This window comes from Gavialis gangeticus, unplaced genomic scaffold, assembly GCF_001723915.1.
Source record: "Gavialis gangeticus isolate Ggan-Ray unplaced genomic scaffold, GavGan_comp1, whole genome shotgun sequence".
NCBI lineage: Eukaryota > Metazoa > Chordata > Crocodylia > Gavialidae > Gavialis > Gavialis gangeticus.
In genome coordinates this window covers 164,669,807-164,686,537 of record NW_017729024.1, presented here as the reverse complement: position 1 = coordinate 164,686,537, position 16,731 = coordinate 164,669,807, and the positions used below count along the sequence as shown (strand labels likewise).

Sequence of the window (16,731 nt, the reverse complement as noted above, 5' to 3'; positions counted from 1 at the left end):
TGTGGGACTCCAGGCAGCAGCTCTCCGTCATTGGGATGCACAAGCCTCTCCACCACCATGAGGTCTCGGTCCTTGGAGAGGAGTTTGGCGATAGCTGTTCCCTGGCTTGAGACTCCGCAGTGTTTGGGCATTGGGCTTATTCAGGCCAGGGTAATGCAGTTAGGAAGGGCCCCTAAATCTATGCTGAAAGCATGTTCACGCTTCAAATGAAAATGTTAGGCTGCCCCCTGCCCCTACCCAAAAGATAGGCCAGACCGTCAAACTGCAGAGCAGTTAATAAAGTACCCAAAACAACCCCTCCACCTCTCCCTTTGCTGCTTCTTCCCTTCCCTTGCTCTTGTCTGCTCTGGCCGCTGCTGCTTTTCCTCCTTGTGACTTGGCAAGGCTCTCAGCCCTTCACACGGGGTGCTTGGGTGTTGGTGCAGCCGTGATGCTGGAGGGGAAACCATGGAAATAAGCAGGGATTTGATGGTGTTTTTTCTCTTTCCTTCTGCAGGAGGGAAGTAAGGCCTGTGGAAAAGAGAGTGCAAAGCCTTTCTTCTCTCACATACATGGGCGCGCTCTGTCACTTGAGCCTGTGGCCAACATGTCATGGTGGCTGTTTTTAGGAAGCAATAATACCCGTGGGCAGAGTGCAGGTGTTTCCCTTCATGGAGAACATGTGCATCCAGGACATGGACGTGTTACTTCTGTGCCTTGTGAAACCTTTGCCTTGGGAGTCATTATTCCACCGTGGTCTAGACTCGAGGGCTTGGGTTTGGCAGTGCTGAGCATCATCCTGTTGAACACTCAGGCCTGTAGAGTTCATACACCTGAGTGTGACACACACGTTCCCTCTGCAGTGCATGGAGACCGGGCTTCCCAGGGGCAGGGTGTGTAGCGGGGGGAAAACTGAGGGCAGCCAGGAAGAAGTGCCAAAGGGGGGGTGTCTGGCATCTTGCCTCTCTCGAGGGTGTCATGTCAGCTTGGGTTTCACAGTCTGGGATTCCTTGACCTGGGAACTGGAGTTGCCCTGCTGGGGACAGACCGACTGACTCTCGCTTCTTGGTTGGGGCTGCCCACTGTTTCTGTCAGCGGTCTCCAAGTGTTGCTAGCCCTTGAGCAGCAACACCAAGCAGCATGCAGGGCCTCCTACGTGGCTCTTGCTGTTGGCCTGAAGAGCCACGTCTGTAGGAAGTCGGCCTTCTAGTGACCATGAGCAATGTTGCCTGCAAACTGCTGGTAGGAGATGCCGATGTATGTGATTACATAGTGTTTGAAGAACTTCTTCAGCAAGTGAGAAACCTTGTTTCTGCGCCCTCCTTCACTTGAGCAGTCTTAAATTGACTTCTCCCAGGAACTGGCCCTAACCACCAGGCTGGATAGTCACTTTCCACCCCTCTTTTTGAAAGCTCTTCTGTTGTGGGGCCAAGAACATAAGATCCATGAGTTGTGTGAGAGAGCAAGACTGTAGCCCAGCCATGAGGACACTCCTCTGGAAAGGAGTCTGTGATTCTTGTCCTTGTTCTGGGGATTACTTTCTGCATTTTGTATTAGTCACCGGATAAAATGCACAAGCAGTGTTGGGAGCAGGGACTGGAATAACCTGTAACTGGCTTGAACTTGATGGGATCTACTTGTCTAGTTGATGAAAGTGCGTGTGGAAGGCATTTCATTTTTTAAAAGGGAGGAAGGGGGTGTGAGGTGTGAAAGCCTGGGGGAGATGCAGTGAAATGTGCCAAACTTTGCATTCTGCAGGGTGGCATTTTATCAACACCACCCAGCGTGTTATGACTCTTGTGCCCACACCGTACTTGTTCGTTGTGATCAAGCAGTGTCTGCTCGTAGCTCCGGGGTGCGGCACAGCTCTCGGACAAGGGTTTGAATGATTTGGTGTAGCTTGGGCATAAACGTGGACCGCAGTCAGCGGCGGCTTTCCAGCAGAGCGGAGCGTAACCCAGCTACTTCCATACGTCTGTAAATAGTCATGAAATGAAATGCAATGCTGAGTAGCACTTCAAATTAGGCTGCTTTAAGTCGTCACGTCTTCTGCTGCCTTCCTGGGTGTCTCTGCTGATCGTGCTCTACTGATCCATGCCTGACAGTGTGAAACTGTAGGAGAGATTTTCCCCTGAATAGTTACATAATTGAGACACAAAGCAAGCATATGTTGTGCTTGGCAAACTGTGGGAAGCTAGATATATTTTATTAAATGTGTTGGTGACAGAAATGCTATAGCTTTCAAGACACTAGACTCCTGGCATTGCCTAGTCCTTAATTGGAGGGTTATACTGAACTTCATTTGTAGAAGAACTGCAGTTCTCTCCAGAATTATATGATGATCTAGATGCACGTTGTTGGGTGTTTTTTTTTAATTAAAGCCTATACAGTAGCTGGCCTACTTGATTGGTCTGTGTTACTTGTTTCAGTATTCAATATGTATTTTTGTTATAATATATTTCCTCTTGAGATTACTTTCATCTGGTGTTTGCATGTTTTCCTGAGTTGTAATTGTATATCTTCTTCGTGTCTTTGTCTTTGTACATCCTCTTCATGCCTAACCGACTTTAAAGACTGTGATGTTGCATTTTAGCAAATTTCTAACCTGTTAAATAGAGCTCAGAAATACGTCAATGCAAAGGTGTCTTGCGAGGCATTCATCTCTTTCCGGATGAGATGTTGTGCTCAGTTTTGTTGCATTATAATATATAAAAGGACATGCAGAGAGTTTAATATTTTTCTGCTATCATTAACCTGCAAAATATCAAGAATGTCAACCTGGGTCGTCTCTGATTATGCCAAAGGACCCAGCTGTCTGAAGTTGTCTCTTCCATCTTAATCAAAGCAGCAGATGTGTTGAATCCTTAACAGGGTCGTCGTCTTATGCAGAGTGTTCAGCATTGATGCTAAGTTAGGGTTTAGCAAAAACAAACAAAAGCAAAGATGAATAGAGTCTGGATAACAGCCCCTTCCTTTCTCACCTCCTCATTATCTGTTGTTGCTTCTGCAGTATTGTGTTTGCTAGTTCTCCATTGTTACAGCATGTCTAGGAGAGGCAGGACCTGAATTTTTATGCTGGAAAACAGAAAAAAGGACTGCCTTTTTCACATTTAAAAAGAACACAAGCAAATTAGGCCATTATGCATTGGAAAGAAGCAATGTTAAAGTGCTTCTGGAAATGTCTAGCATAGGGATTCTCAACCAAGGTGTCGTGGCACCCTAGGGTGCCTTGTGATCCATTTCGGGGTATCACTGGGTGCTGCGCAACGTTGGTACGGTTACGTGGACAAACGCACATCATGAGACAAACCCAAAGATACCCGTTGTGGCCTTTCCAAGGTCTTTGGAACAAAATAATTGCTCTGTTTTTCTGTACTTCAAAAAAGGAGTGAAAGCTAAAAGCTGGCATTTTCCAAGGAGCGCTCCTGGAGATTGGGGGCAGGAGGTGCCTTGATTCTAGAAAGGTTGAGATCCGTTGATGTAACACACACAAGACTATGTATTGTATAAGGACTTGTGCCAAGATGTGATGGAGATGCTAACAGCGAGGTCAGGACATCCCATGCACAATGCTCCGGGGCCTGTGTCTATGGCAGTTGGCAATACCTACTGTCCAAGAAAGCAACCTGACCATCTAGCACTTGTGGGCAGTGGCTCTTGTTGTTTGATTTTTAAAGCTGCAAATAATATACACCCTTCCTATCCAGGGCAACTACCATAATAGCTGCTTGCACTGGGGGTAAACTGCTGACTGTTCAAGCTAGTTTCAAGAGTCTTTCAAAGCTATTTTTTGCCCTCTCTCATGTAGGCCAGGTTCAATGAATGGCCTCATTTTGAGGAAAGAATTGTACCAAATTTGGGGGCTTGACAGGGGCTTATTTCAGTAGGCTCCTGGGGATTTTACCTGCATGTTCTAGTTTGCTTTTTGTAATTCTGTGCATGCGGCTTGCTGTCAGATGCCCAGCGTCTTTCAGCTTGGTCCCAGGAATTAACTTGTTAATAATGTACACGTGGATCTGATCTTAAACCGGATTAGCAGCTGGCACGCTGAGTGCTGTGATGCTGGGTACAGCAAGTGGTTCACAGGTCCTCTATTATTTTAGCAACCTTCCTGTCTGCAGACTCCTGCCTGCCCATGTGCTTGGGTCATTGCCCATTGATTTGTGACAGACTGAGCCACACGAACATTTCCTTCTGGCGGCACAGGTTTATTTTTTCCTGACAATATTTAACCAATAACTAGGGCCTGCCTCATTAAGCTGCTAGGATTCAGGACTTCTGGGTTTTATCCCCAACTGCTATGTGGCAGACTGCCAGTTTATGAGCTGGCTCCCAGATTTATAAGGAGACATTATTACCCTGCAGCAGTAGAAACCCTCCTTTACAAAAGAAGAAATACCTGTCTTGGCTGTGCCTGTTTCTAGGTCTTTTCCTTTTTGTGTATTTCCTCCTCTTGGGCTTTTCTGTTCCTTTTTTTGTGCCTCTTGGGTACAGATGGACATGTATCTGAATTATTGGATGTAGTAGTTTAAGCTGTTGTGCTCAAGCATCTGTAATGGTGTTTCATTCAGGGTTAAAATGTTTTAGCCAACTTATCGCTACAGGAGCATTCAGAGGTAACAGTTATTGGAGCAGGTGATGTATACCCCACGTCGCAGGCCTCCCTCCCCTTTTCAAACTGGTGGAAAAGTGTGTTTATCCATAGCCTGTCATTGAACCACAGACAAGGAGGGTTGAAGGGAGCTCAGGAGGTTACATCCAGTCCAACCCCCTGCTCCAAGCAGGACCAGCCCCAACTACACCATCCCAGACAAGGCTTTGTCTACCTGGGTCTTCAGCACCTCCAAGGATGGAGACTGCACCACTGCTCTGGGGAGCCTGCTCCAGTGCTTTACCACCTTCCACATGCAAAAGTTCTTCCTAATATCCAACCTCAACTTCCCTTGCTGCAACTTGAGCCCATTGCTCCTTGTCCTGCCATCTGCCCCTACTGAGACCAGTCCAGCTCCATCCTCTTTCATTCACTTTCCCTTCGTTCAGTTCATTCTTCTTTTTTCTTTTTCCCTCTTATCTCTTTGTCTCGCCTTGCTATTTGACTTCCTTCTGCTATGCCCCACTGCTTTCTTCTCTGATGCTTCTTTATACTCTAGCCTTTCTTTTCCCTTTCCCCAGGAATAGGCTCACACACCCATTAAATGTGCCTATGAGGCCACTTCTGTCTGTCCAGGGAGCAGGCTGGATGACGGTGGTGGCACGTTTTCCTTGCTGGGCCTGTGATCAGGGACATGTGGAGAGTGGGGGGGTGCATTTTGGCTGCCCTCAGCTTGCTGCCATGACTCGGTTAGTAGAGTACCATCGCTTCCGGGACAGATGGTCAGCCTGGCTACCAGTGGCCATAGCAGGTTGCTTTGTCTGACCCTTAGGTTCAGATCTGTTACTGGCCAAAGAGGCTCTGAGTGTAGATCTTAATCATAGGATCCATTTTTTTACAGATATAACGTTGGTTTGTAATATTCTCTGCATCTGCCCAGCAGATCATTTTCACAAACAGACTCAGTAAAATTTTAAAAGCATAAGTAGGGTGAGGCACGTGGAGCGCCAGCCCCTCGCAGTGATGGAGAAGGGGTGCCAGCCCATCTCGCTGTGCTCTGCACCCCTGCCCTCTGGTGCCGGGCCGTCTCTGTCCATGGGGCCAAGCTGCTGTCTCTGGTAATGTGATGGTAAAAAATGGTGCCGTGCTCAGTGTGTATTTAGTCAGTCGTGTACTTGGTAACAAAACCCGGTGTGCATGGACTGCTATAAACCTTGCAGAGATGAGGAGGAAGTTGAGCTGGTCCTTCTCAAGCAGTAACAGCTGTCGATGAAGCTTTAGGTGGCTTTACCTGTTGAAAATAAAGGGTGTCATTAGGGGACTAATCTGAAGATATTCAGGTTGTTCAGGTGTACTTGTGGGTTAATTTTGGCCTGTAAAACCTGAACAACTGACGGGCAAGGAGAAGAGAGCCCAGTTTCACTGTTTTGGTCCGTGTACAAGTTTGTACACAAATACCAGAAGATGAATAAAAGCGCATTTACATAAATCAGTTGTTCTCAAGTTTTTTATGGACTCGAGGCATGCCTCATTAGACTTGACACATCCCTCTGTAGGTTTTATGAGTCGAGTGGCACCAATTAAAAAAAAAAAAGTATATATATTATATATTTTTATAAATTATGAAATATTTATGAACTAGGAAGTGCAGTATTTAGTGCTGCTACAAAGCAGTTAGCTTATAATCAAGTTGCCACTCTGCTCATAGAAACATGATCGTTTAATCAGCGTGTGTGTGTGTGTATTACAATGCTTGCCCCATTGCAGAGGGGCTTGGCTTTGGCTTTGACGGTGGGGGATCATTCAGGCAGGGGTCAGCTTGTGCCTGGGTTGATCTATTTAACTCATCTGCTCATCTCCTTATACACTGTGCCACCCCTCACGGGATCTGAGGCACTCCAACACCCTGGTTGTGGATCACTGGTGTGGATGCAAGGTTTTTGTCAACACTAGTTTTGGATGAAATGGTTAATGTGCCCTCTTAATCGTTTACATAAAAATGACTTAAGAGTCTCTACAAAAGCTTGCTCCTAAATCACACCATCTGCTTGAATTCCTGTAGTTGTGGTGGTTTGGTACAGTTATGACTACACCACTGCCTTTGGATGCCATCCAGTTTTCGGGGCAGATGAGGGAAGTGAGGAGGAAGGATCTTAATTTGCAGCTGAGCACACATGACCTGGAAACAACTGACAACTTTGGAACAACTTAACTGGTTTACACTGCACCACTGCCCATTAATTTCTGTAAATGTTATCCTTGAATTTTCAACTGCAGGGTGTGTGCGAGATTCAAACGTTGCTGAGAGGCATGGACGGTTGTCAGGTCACATACCTGTAGTTGTCAGTAGGTTCTTCACATGCTGACCTTTGGTAGCAGTATGGTTTGAAGGAAAGAGCACAAAGCTGGAAAGTCCGGGTTGTTATCCTGGCTTGACCAAGGCTGTAGATGGCGAACGTTAAGTCTCTTTTGCTCTCTGCTGTGGTTCAACAAGTCTGAAGTGGAGACACTTGTGTGTCTGGGTAGAGATAATGACCTGGGTTGTTCGTGTTGTATTGTGTTTGCGCATATGAAGTGCCGCAGAAGCTCAGTTTCATAATAGCTTGACTCATTACAATAAAACACGCGGAGACAAGATGCTGCTCAACATAGTTTGCATACAAAGAAGCAGGTCTGTAGTAATCTTGTGTATATGGCATTTTCACCTGCAGATCTCAGATCTTTTTATGCATCATTTATTTTCCTTTATAAATGGGAGGGGGAAGTGGAAGCACTGGGCGCCTTGTGAAGACCTGGGAAGGGAATCCAAGTCTGCTGGGCATGGATCCAACACCTTTTGCCTTCCTCCTGTGTCACTGCTTGACCAAATTTCATGGAAGCTGTGGCTGGATTTCTGGTTTCGTGCCTGGGAAGTAGGAAGCACAATATTTAGTGCTGCTACAAAGCAGTTAGCTTATAATCAAGTTGCTGCTCCGCTCATACAAACGTGGTAGTTTAATCGGCCTAAATGCATCGTGATCTGAAGAGTGGCTTATGAAGACACTGGAGAGGTAGGTCAGTAAGCCAGGAAAGATATGGAAAGTGATAACGATAAAAGCTGTCTTTGTTTTCAAGTTTTGCAGAATCTAAGCCAAGTACACGACAGATGCTCCCTCGGTTTATTTTTTTAAAGCCTTCTCCTTCCATTCCTCCTCTTTGCTGCCGTTCGTGTTGCTCGCAGGCACCTGGAGCTATTTCGGATGGGGAGAGCAGCCGAGTATGTAACCATTTAACTTCATGCAAGTTTGGTGGTCCTATAGCACAGCAGCATGCTCCAACAGGGGGAGAAGAGGGATATTCATGCATATAGGGGATCTCTTCTCTTTTCTTCTGTTTCCATCTGTGTTGATGAGATCTTCATGTTCGTGTGTGTATTGTCAGCCTGTTCTATCTGTGGCTTCTTCTTGGCGGTCTTGCTGTGGCCAGGTGTTGTGCAGTCTTTTTAGTCAGGAGTATCAGCCATAGACTTGGACTATACCTCTGGCTGGTATAGAGCCAGTGCCTATGGTCTGCTTGTCCACCCTGCTAAGTTAGCCACCACCCTGAACAGATGGACGGATGCCTCTGGTAACTGGAAGTGACCACACTGGATGGAGCTGAGTACAGACAAGACCGCAGAACAAATGAGTCGACAGTGGTATTCCTGCAAAAAAGACAAATCTTGTTCTGGGTTGGTTGTGTTAACAGCAGTGTTTGTATGCAGGACATGGGAGATCATTATTTTGCTCCGCATGTTGCTGAGAGACTGGAAAGGCAGGGTGAAAGACCTGGATTTCTTTCATTTAGGAAAGACCAAGAAGATAAGATTTTCAATAAGAAAAGGTTAAAAAAGATGGTGGGCACTTGTCTTGCAAGTCAGCATGAGGAGGGCAATAAGTCCACTGGAGCCTTGTTTGTCTTATGATTTACTGACCTGCCATTTCTTTAAGCTAGTGACATCCTTTTGAATCTGTTTCAAGCAGGACAGGAAAATGCCAGCCTTCGTTAAAAAGCCCATTCTTGTCAATGGATATCAGAATGATATTTTGTTTTCTAGACATGATGGAAAACAGCTGTGCTGTCAGTGCTGGCGTTATCTGCTGATGTCTACATTCATGTGTTTATCCAGCAGAGGGAAATTTATGGGACTTAACACCAAATATTGCAAAGAGCAGCTCAGGAAGGACAAGAAGGACAGAGGCTTATTTATGCTTCAAGTAGTGTCTGATGGTCTGGGAAGGGTTCAGGTTTGGATCCTGCTGCCTGAGTGCTACACTCTGGTTTAATATTGTCACTGTTTTTGTAATGAAGATGTTTGGTGAACACGCAGGCTTCCCTCGGGCCAGACCCTGTAATTCTGAAGTAAGTGGTGGAAAGGGCTTGCTTGTCTGTGAAGTGCAGGTCTAGGAAGGCGCAGTCCCAGAGACAGTGAATGCCGCAAGCAAAAGCATCGGGTAGGATCACAACAGACAGGCTGGTTCTTGTGGACTGCCGCCCCTTTTAGCAACAAGGAGAAATAAATATATTTCTCCTTGTTCCTGCAGGCAGGTGTGTATATGTGTGTATATATACACATATACAAAGCCCCAGGTGATACTAAATATATCTATATATCTATATCTACTGCCAGTTTAACATGCTGCCCTTTGAAAGGCAGGATCTAGCTCCTAAGACGGATCTCAGCCCTGACACTCGAGAGGCTACAGCAGTCAGTGCTGTATGTGTGTGTATATGTGTACAGCAGTCAGTGCTGTGTGTCCTGCAGATATAGATGTAGATACACACAGCACTGACTGCTGTAGCCTCTTGAGTGTCAGGGCTGAGATCCATCTTAGGAGCTGGATCCTGCCTTTCAAAGGGCAGCATGCAAAACTGGCAGTGATCCCCCCAGCTGATGCTAAATCAGTGTAAACTTCTGTGAAAAGCCCCCATTCTTGCAGGCTGACCTGGGCTGAGCCCTGCGAGGAAATGGGATAAAACTTCAATCAGAAGAGTGTGCTGATATGTTCATCACTGTCCTCTGTGGATGCTGATCGAAGGAGCAATGGCCTTAGCTCGCAGCAAGGGCGCTCTAGGCTGGATGTGGGGAAGAACCCCTTGGTTCTGAGACGATGGAGCTGTGCTTGGACATGGATCTTGAGTGAGGACAAGGGACATCCACCACTGGATATCTTGAAGGTTAGACAGACATTTGTCTGGGATGGTTTAGACAGGGATGCTCCGGTCTTGAGCAGGGCTTGGACTAAGTGACCTTCTAAGAACCCTTCCAGCATTTTTCTGTTACTGTGATTTTTTTTTTAGCCAGCTCTGTCCTCGTGTTAGCTGTGACAGCAGTGCTGTTGACCCTCCAGAAGTTAAGGTTTGTAAAGCAATGCTTGCCCAGATGTGGACCTGACTAATAGGGCAGCAGGGGCAACAATGACCTGGAAAACCACTTTGAGACCAGTGTGTGAGGAGCTGCGGTAGTCTGCCCCATGGCACTCATGGCCCCAGGGCCTTTTGGGCTGCAGTTGGTTCAGCAGGCCTGTCCCTCTAATGTGTATGCATGCTCTGCTGTCTCCTGTCTTGCCTTTATCACTCTGGAGTCCTGTTCTGTTTGTAAAACCTTACTGTGTGATGTGACTTTGTCTGTAGCTTTACCGTTGTATGTTGACTGTATGCATGAATATTCAGTTCTCTAACCGAGGAGAGCATGCTTTTGCCCTTTTCCTGCAGTGTGATCTCCTTGATCTACATACCAAGAAACTGTTTTCATCCCCTGACACCATTTCTGGTGTATATGGAGTTTCCTAAACCAGGGGATAAAACAGTTGGTTAGTCTTTTTACCAGCGCACAGTATTCTGTTTGGTGTATTGACTTCCCAAGATTAGATGAAAATACAACTTTCATCATTAGAGGCCATAGTGCATCATCTGCTTGCAGAAGGCCAGCGCTTTGTTACCCCGGTCTTGTGTGTGTGTGGGTGAGGGCTATTGTGCTACAGTATAAGTATTAATATTTGTCCCCTTCTGTTGAAGTGATAGTGCATCTCCAGAGCTGCTTCTGCAAGTTGTTGTCAGTCTCCTCTTGTGATGAACTGCATTTTGTTTCTAATATATCAAGATCTAATACACTTGTGTCACCACTACACACTGTTAAAAGCACTCTTGTAATTTTTTCTGGGTCTGTAATGCATATTATAACCTCTGAGAGAGCCTGGTTGTGGTACCTATACTTGGAATGAATAGTACCTTGCTCATCGAGTCGTTTCACTGATTTAAAGAGGGACGGTTTTGTGAAGTGCTATTCTACATGAGCAAGTACCTGAATGTGACCAAAAGATATTGGTATGCCTGCTACCGTGATTAATACCTACTGGTGTACGGCAGGTGCTCAGGAGGCTCATTCAAGATGCAGTGTTTTGTTGGTTTTTTGGGGGGGGGGTTTTGTTTTTGTTTTTTTTTTTTTTGGCCCAATGTTCCCTACAGGGTATGGACTATTTTTTTTAAAGATGTCATCCATTAAAACGTGTTACAAGTTGGCATCTGAGAGGTAGTTCCCATGCTATGCATTAGTGAAAAGTTTCAAGAAACCCTGCCATCAGGGTTTATAATGACTTGTTTAAACGCAGTTGATTCATAAATTTCATCTACAATTTTAGAAAAACATAATTTATAACTCCCAAACTCCACCTGTGGCTTTTTATGAGGCTAAAACATAAAAAACAAGCCACAGTGAGCCCTGCTGTTGTTGCAAACAAACCCAAAATGGGCTTTGGGAGACGTGTAGACAGAGTGAGCTTTACCTGCCCGCGATAGTCAGCGTAGGGTCCCAAATACTGGTGGCATGGGCTCCTCATCACTGGAGGATATTTCGGAGGGTTATGCCATGTTAAATCAAATTTGCGTTCAGAAAATGGTGGGAGCAGGGGATTTGTTGTGAAACCCCCCCCCCATTCAACATGAAATTAGTTTTGAGTGGAGTATAGAAGTGTTTCCATAATCTAAGCTATTGCATATGGAACCACTAGTTTTGGCATGAAAACCGTGGACGGTGGCAACATGCAGTCTGTGGTGGTGACATGGACATTCAGGACAGTTGCTCGTTATCCTTCTGGGGCTGGTTCCCACCGGGCTCAATCTGCTGTGGGGAGCCGATGGTGATGCTTTCGGCCCCAAGGGTTTGAGGCAGGACTTCAGAGGCTCTTGCACCTCCTGCAAATTGAAATATTTTTTTCATGCAGTGCTGCAGCAATGGAAAAACTGCTAGCCATGCAGTATTTTTTTTTTTTTTTTTAACAAAGCTATATAAATTTATTCTATATAAAATAAATGTTATCAATATCACTTTTGTTTAATTACTGGAGACCAACAAAACCTGCACAGCGTTAGACTCCCAAGAAGCAGGAGACTGTACACTATCTTCAGCACGGACAATCAAATTGATGTGATGGCACTAGAGGGGTGGAAGCCTGACCGGATGTGGATTTCGGCTACGTGCACGGACACGTTCTCCAGCGGAGCTGTTTTGTTCCTTAGGCTGCTGCTGTGACTTTATACTGTAGCAGGGGGGAGCCCACATGGTTTCATTACCAGCCAAACTACCATGTGCTAAAAAGAATTGAAACTGAAATCAAAAGGAAAAAAAAAAGCTTCATTGGGAAGCATGACTCTGCACCTAATATTTTTTGCTGGAATTAAATTTCCACAGAAAACGAGCAGCACTGCGTTGGTGCTCGGTCCCAGTTGACCTGGGCTGTGCCGCATGGGGATGATTGAGGCATTCGGGAAGTATTGGACCCACTCCTCAGACAGTGCTGTAATTTGATTGTCCTTTCTAGACGGGCTTGCGGTGCTGGTGGTGGTTGTGGTGAATAATAGCTGATGGCAATGATGATGTGTTTTCTTTTCCTTCGAGTGTGTTAGCCGTGCACTTCACCTCCCTCCTCGCCTCTCTTGCCTATCAACTGGAAACCTGCAGAGATCAAACGGCCAGTCTGTGTAGCCTCGCAAAAGCTTCGCTGCTTAGGCTGTGAGCAGACTGAAGGGGAAGGTGTCAGAGCATGGCCACCACGACGTGTCTTTGAGAAGGGTCTTTCATGGGGGATGCACTAGACATGAAGGGGCACTGCTTTCGTTGCCAGGGCATTTACAGGGATGTCAGTCATCTGTGTTCACTTCTTAACGTGTCTAAATTTTAATCATCCATTGTAGTTAGTGACATGTGTTCAACGTAGGAATTAGTGCAATACGAAGCAGTAATTTCCAGAGACGAGCAGAGCTGAGTGGTTAGCCAGCTGATCTTGACTTTCTTTACTCGCCAGTGTATTATCACTTCTTGATAACCTCTGTAACGGGGGGCCTCAACCCCCAGTTACTTTTGAGGAGCGAGACAGCTGAGTGGCCCTTTAGCTCATGGTGCTAATTAACACCAAGGTCACAGGTTTTAGCACTGGTCGGACTAGATAATCCTGTGCGGGTTTTCTAGCCTTCTCTAGGATTGGGGGCCAGCTGAGAGTGAAACAGGAGCAGAATCACAGACAAGGAGGGTTGAAGGGAGCTCAGGAGGTCACATCTAGTCCAACCCCCTGCTCCAAGCAGGACCAGCCCCAACTACATCATCCCAGACAAGGCTTTGTCTACCTGGGTCTTCAGCGTCTCCAAGGATGGAGACTGCACCACCACTCTGGGAAGCCTGCTCCAGTGCTTTACTGCCCTCCTCGTGACAAAGTTCTTCCTAATATCAAACCTATACCTTCCTTTCTGCAGCTTGAGCCTGTTGCTCCTTGTCCTGCCATCTGCCCCAATGAGACCAGTCCAGCTCCATCATCTCTGCAACCCCCCTGCAGGGAGGTGAAAGCTGCTATTCAATCCCCCCATGATCTTCTCTTCTGCAGGCTCAATCAGCCCAATTCCCTCCCCCTCTCCTTACCAGTCCTGTCCCCCAGCCATTTTCATCACTCTCTGCTGGACTGTCCCCCATATGTCTACATCCTTTCTGTAGTGTGTGTGTGTGGGGGGGGTGGGTGGGGATGGGGGGCACAACTGGACACAGGACTCCAGATGTGGCCTCCCCAGTGTTGAATAGAGGGGAAGAATCGTTGGCAGCGCTCCTACTGATGCAGCCCAGGATGCCAGTAGCCTTCTTGGCACCAAGGGCACACTGCTGGCTCCTATCCATCTTCTTGTCCCCTGTGCCCCCCAGGTCCTGTTCTGCAGAGTAGTAGCTCTACGAGAAAGCTGTAAGCCACTTGCCTAGAAGCAAGCTGGGAAAAGAGAGATACTGAGGGCTGGTCTCCCAGGAGGTGCAGGGGAAAGGGGTCAAAGAACAGCTTCAGCCAAGCCAAGCAGGCTGTTGCAACCTCCCCTGCTGAGAGTAGGGCCAGACAGCAGACCTAAGGGGCTTGTAAGACTTCAAAGGGCAGCTTACAAAACGGCTGTCTTGGCTGCAAGGCCGTGCAGAGCCTGCCGGATTAAGAGAAGTCAGCCACCAAACTGCGGTTCTGCTTAGCGGGAGACAGCGGTGTTGGTTTGAAGCCAGGGTAGATTTGCACTGTATAGACTGATCAAAATTAGTTTATGTATAACACATGAGCTTCCGTGAGCTGGAACTCGCTTCATCGGATGTTGGGAAAGGATGTGCAGAAAGCATGGTGGAAGGAGAGAGCACTTGCTGGGAGGTTGGTGATGGAGACAAGCCCAGATTGACTAATGGAGACCCCAGTGCCGGGCTACTAGAGCCGGGACCAGGCGATGCAAGGGAAAGGAGCTGTCCTCCAGAGGTCGGCAATGTCACCCTCTTGTAGAGAAATGAAGTGCTTTCTCGTACAGGTCAAGTATTTTGCAGTGCCTAAGCCAGCGCTGCTGTGCAGCAGAGGGAAGCACATTACATGCCTATGTTAATGGTCTTCTCTGCTCCTCTGTGTGTACAGCGTGTGGTTTCTTTTCATCAGACATTAAATGAGAGACAGAGAAAATAACCCACTCTAGACAGACTTGTCCTTGCTTTGGCGAGCCTGCTTTTCTGATGGCTAGGTTTTCATTACAGTTTTTTGCCAACAGCAGTAAGGAATCCAAGAAAGTCTCCTAAAATGAAGATCATGTTAAGCTCCTGTTTGGTAGCAAGACTTGGAGAGTAAAATAAGCAAACCATCTTTTGCAGGGAGGTAGGAAATGATAGAGAGAAAGTAAGGTAATCGTGGATGTGTAGGATACGAATTGGGAGGCCTGTTCGGACCACGGATTAGGAAAGGTGCCTTATTTCAAGGGGCTTTGTGCTTGGAAGTGGAATGGTCTCTGATCCCATCCAAATGGATCGGGGAGCTGTGCTCTTAATGGCTTTTGTTTCTCAGCCTTTGAAGACCCTGACAGTGCCGTGGACGATCGAGACAGCGACTACCGTAGCGAGGCGAGCAACACCCTCCCTCCTCCATATCACACGACTTCCCAGCCCAACGCCTCCGTGCACCAGTTCACCGTGCCGTCCCGCCTGCAGCAGCAGGGTGTCTTGCGGGATTTCTGCCATGACTCTGTGCAGAGCTACGACCTGGATTATCGGGAATGTGAGGCCGTCAGGTGGGTGCTGTCTTCAAAACAACAGTAACTGCCTCTTTTTTTTTTACTAAACTTTCCCAGTTGAGCCTGAAGTTGTAATGGAAATGAATGAGGAGCAGCCTGGAGACTGAGTGCCTTGAAGGAAGCAATTGTGAGGTGTCCTCACCTATGTTCTGTACTTTTCTCCTTGAAATATCCACTTGCAAACCCAAATGAAGCAATAAAAGCAGATGTCATAAAAGGGGGAGGGGAGGAGGCAGAATGCTTCCAGTTGTGATGTTCTGACAATCGGGTCATGTTGCATTTCAGAAGGAAAAGAAACGGCAGAATTATCCTATTGTGACTTCTTTCATTGGAGACAAGTTCATCTTGTTTCCGATTAGCTGTAGTTCCTCTATCAGCCCTGCACACGCAGAGCATTCACGAAGGAAACCTTTGATCAGTTTGTTCTAGCTGTTATGCAACATTGTTGTGTGAGATGGGCTTTTTCCCCCGTCAGCTCTAGGACAAGAAGGGTTTATTCACTTCATTGTTTTTTTTTTTTAAAGATCGTTTTCTGTATCGGTCTTCAGTTTGTGATTTGTTTTTGCGTGACAATAGAACATAATAGTCTCCCTGTGGGATTTGACAATAAGTCAGCAGTTTAAAAATTACTTCCACCCTCTTTACATAATTGAATGAATAACACTAAGTGATGCAGTAGTAACTTGCCAGGAGGCCCGGCTCTGGATCATGGCCCATTGTGTTGGATGCCGTTAAACACAGAACAAGAATACGGTTCCATGGATTAAATGCATCTAAAATAAAGATGAGACGATGGATAACTAACTATAGTAGGTGAGCAGACGTGGAATACAAGAAAACAATGAAATGGTTCTGGATAGCTTGATAAGCAGGGTCATGGAGATCTAGGGTGCGATGTTTTGGTACATGTTGGGACAGCCCGAGATGGGAGGATAGTCACTTAAACATCTCTCCAGAAGGGAGTCAGAGGCACAGAGCTTTGCACTGTCTCTGTCCGACTTGTTCTGCTTCCAACCCCCTGGTCTGAAACTGCAAATACCAGAAGTTTCAAGTCTAGCTATGACCTCAGTTTGTTGCTGGTAGATGGCAAGTTTTCTTTAACATTCTCGGCTTTAATATGGCCAGTCCCCATCTGAAACCTTTGTTGCATCTGAATTTTTTTATGGCCAGATCTAATTCAGCTTGCATTCCTCACTGGACTTTCTGGGGTATGCATTTTTAGTGGCACAGCTGCATCCCTAGCTGTGCGGTGTATTATTTTTAATGCTTTCTAAGCCATTAAACATACTGACTAATTTTTTACTATCATCTCCTGCATCCTATTTAGTAGCTGAATTGTACAGATGGGGCTCCCTGCTCAGTTGCTGCAAACTTTTATTGGCATCTGTCCCCATACAGATATGTCAGTAAGGCAAAGCTCGGCATATGCTCATTTTGTGTCTCCACTAACAAATCAACTGATTTTAATGTGTTAGGTGCTCACAAGTAGTTTTTTTGCTTATGCTAGATTGATTAGATTGCACTTTGCTCCAGGATCTGTTAATGCTGAAGGCTGCAATTAAGAAGAATGGGGGGGGGGGGGAACC

The 16,731-nt window shown here is 46.4% G+C and overlaps 1 protein-coding gene across 1 annotated transcript in view; it reads left to right on the top strand.

The window, feature by feature from the left end:
* The window catches only part of UNC13B (unc-13 homolog B), a 339,671-nt gene that overhangs the window by 62,427 nt on the left and 260,513 nt on the right, over window positions 1-16,731 (top strand). Inside the window, exon 8 of the mRNA XM_019518288.1 lies at window positions 14,920-15,142. Within this exon, the coding sequence (XP_019373833.1) occupies window positions 14,920-15,142 (223 nt within the window). The remainder of the gene's footprint in view (window positions 1-14,919; window positions 15,143-16,731) is intronic.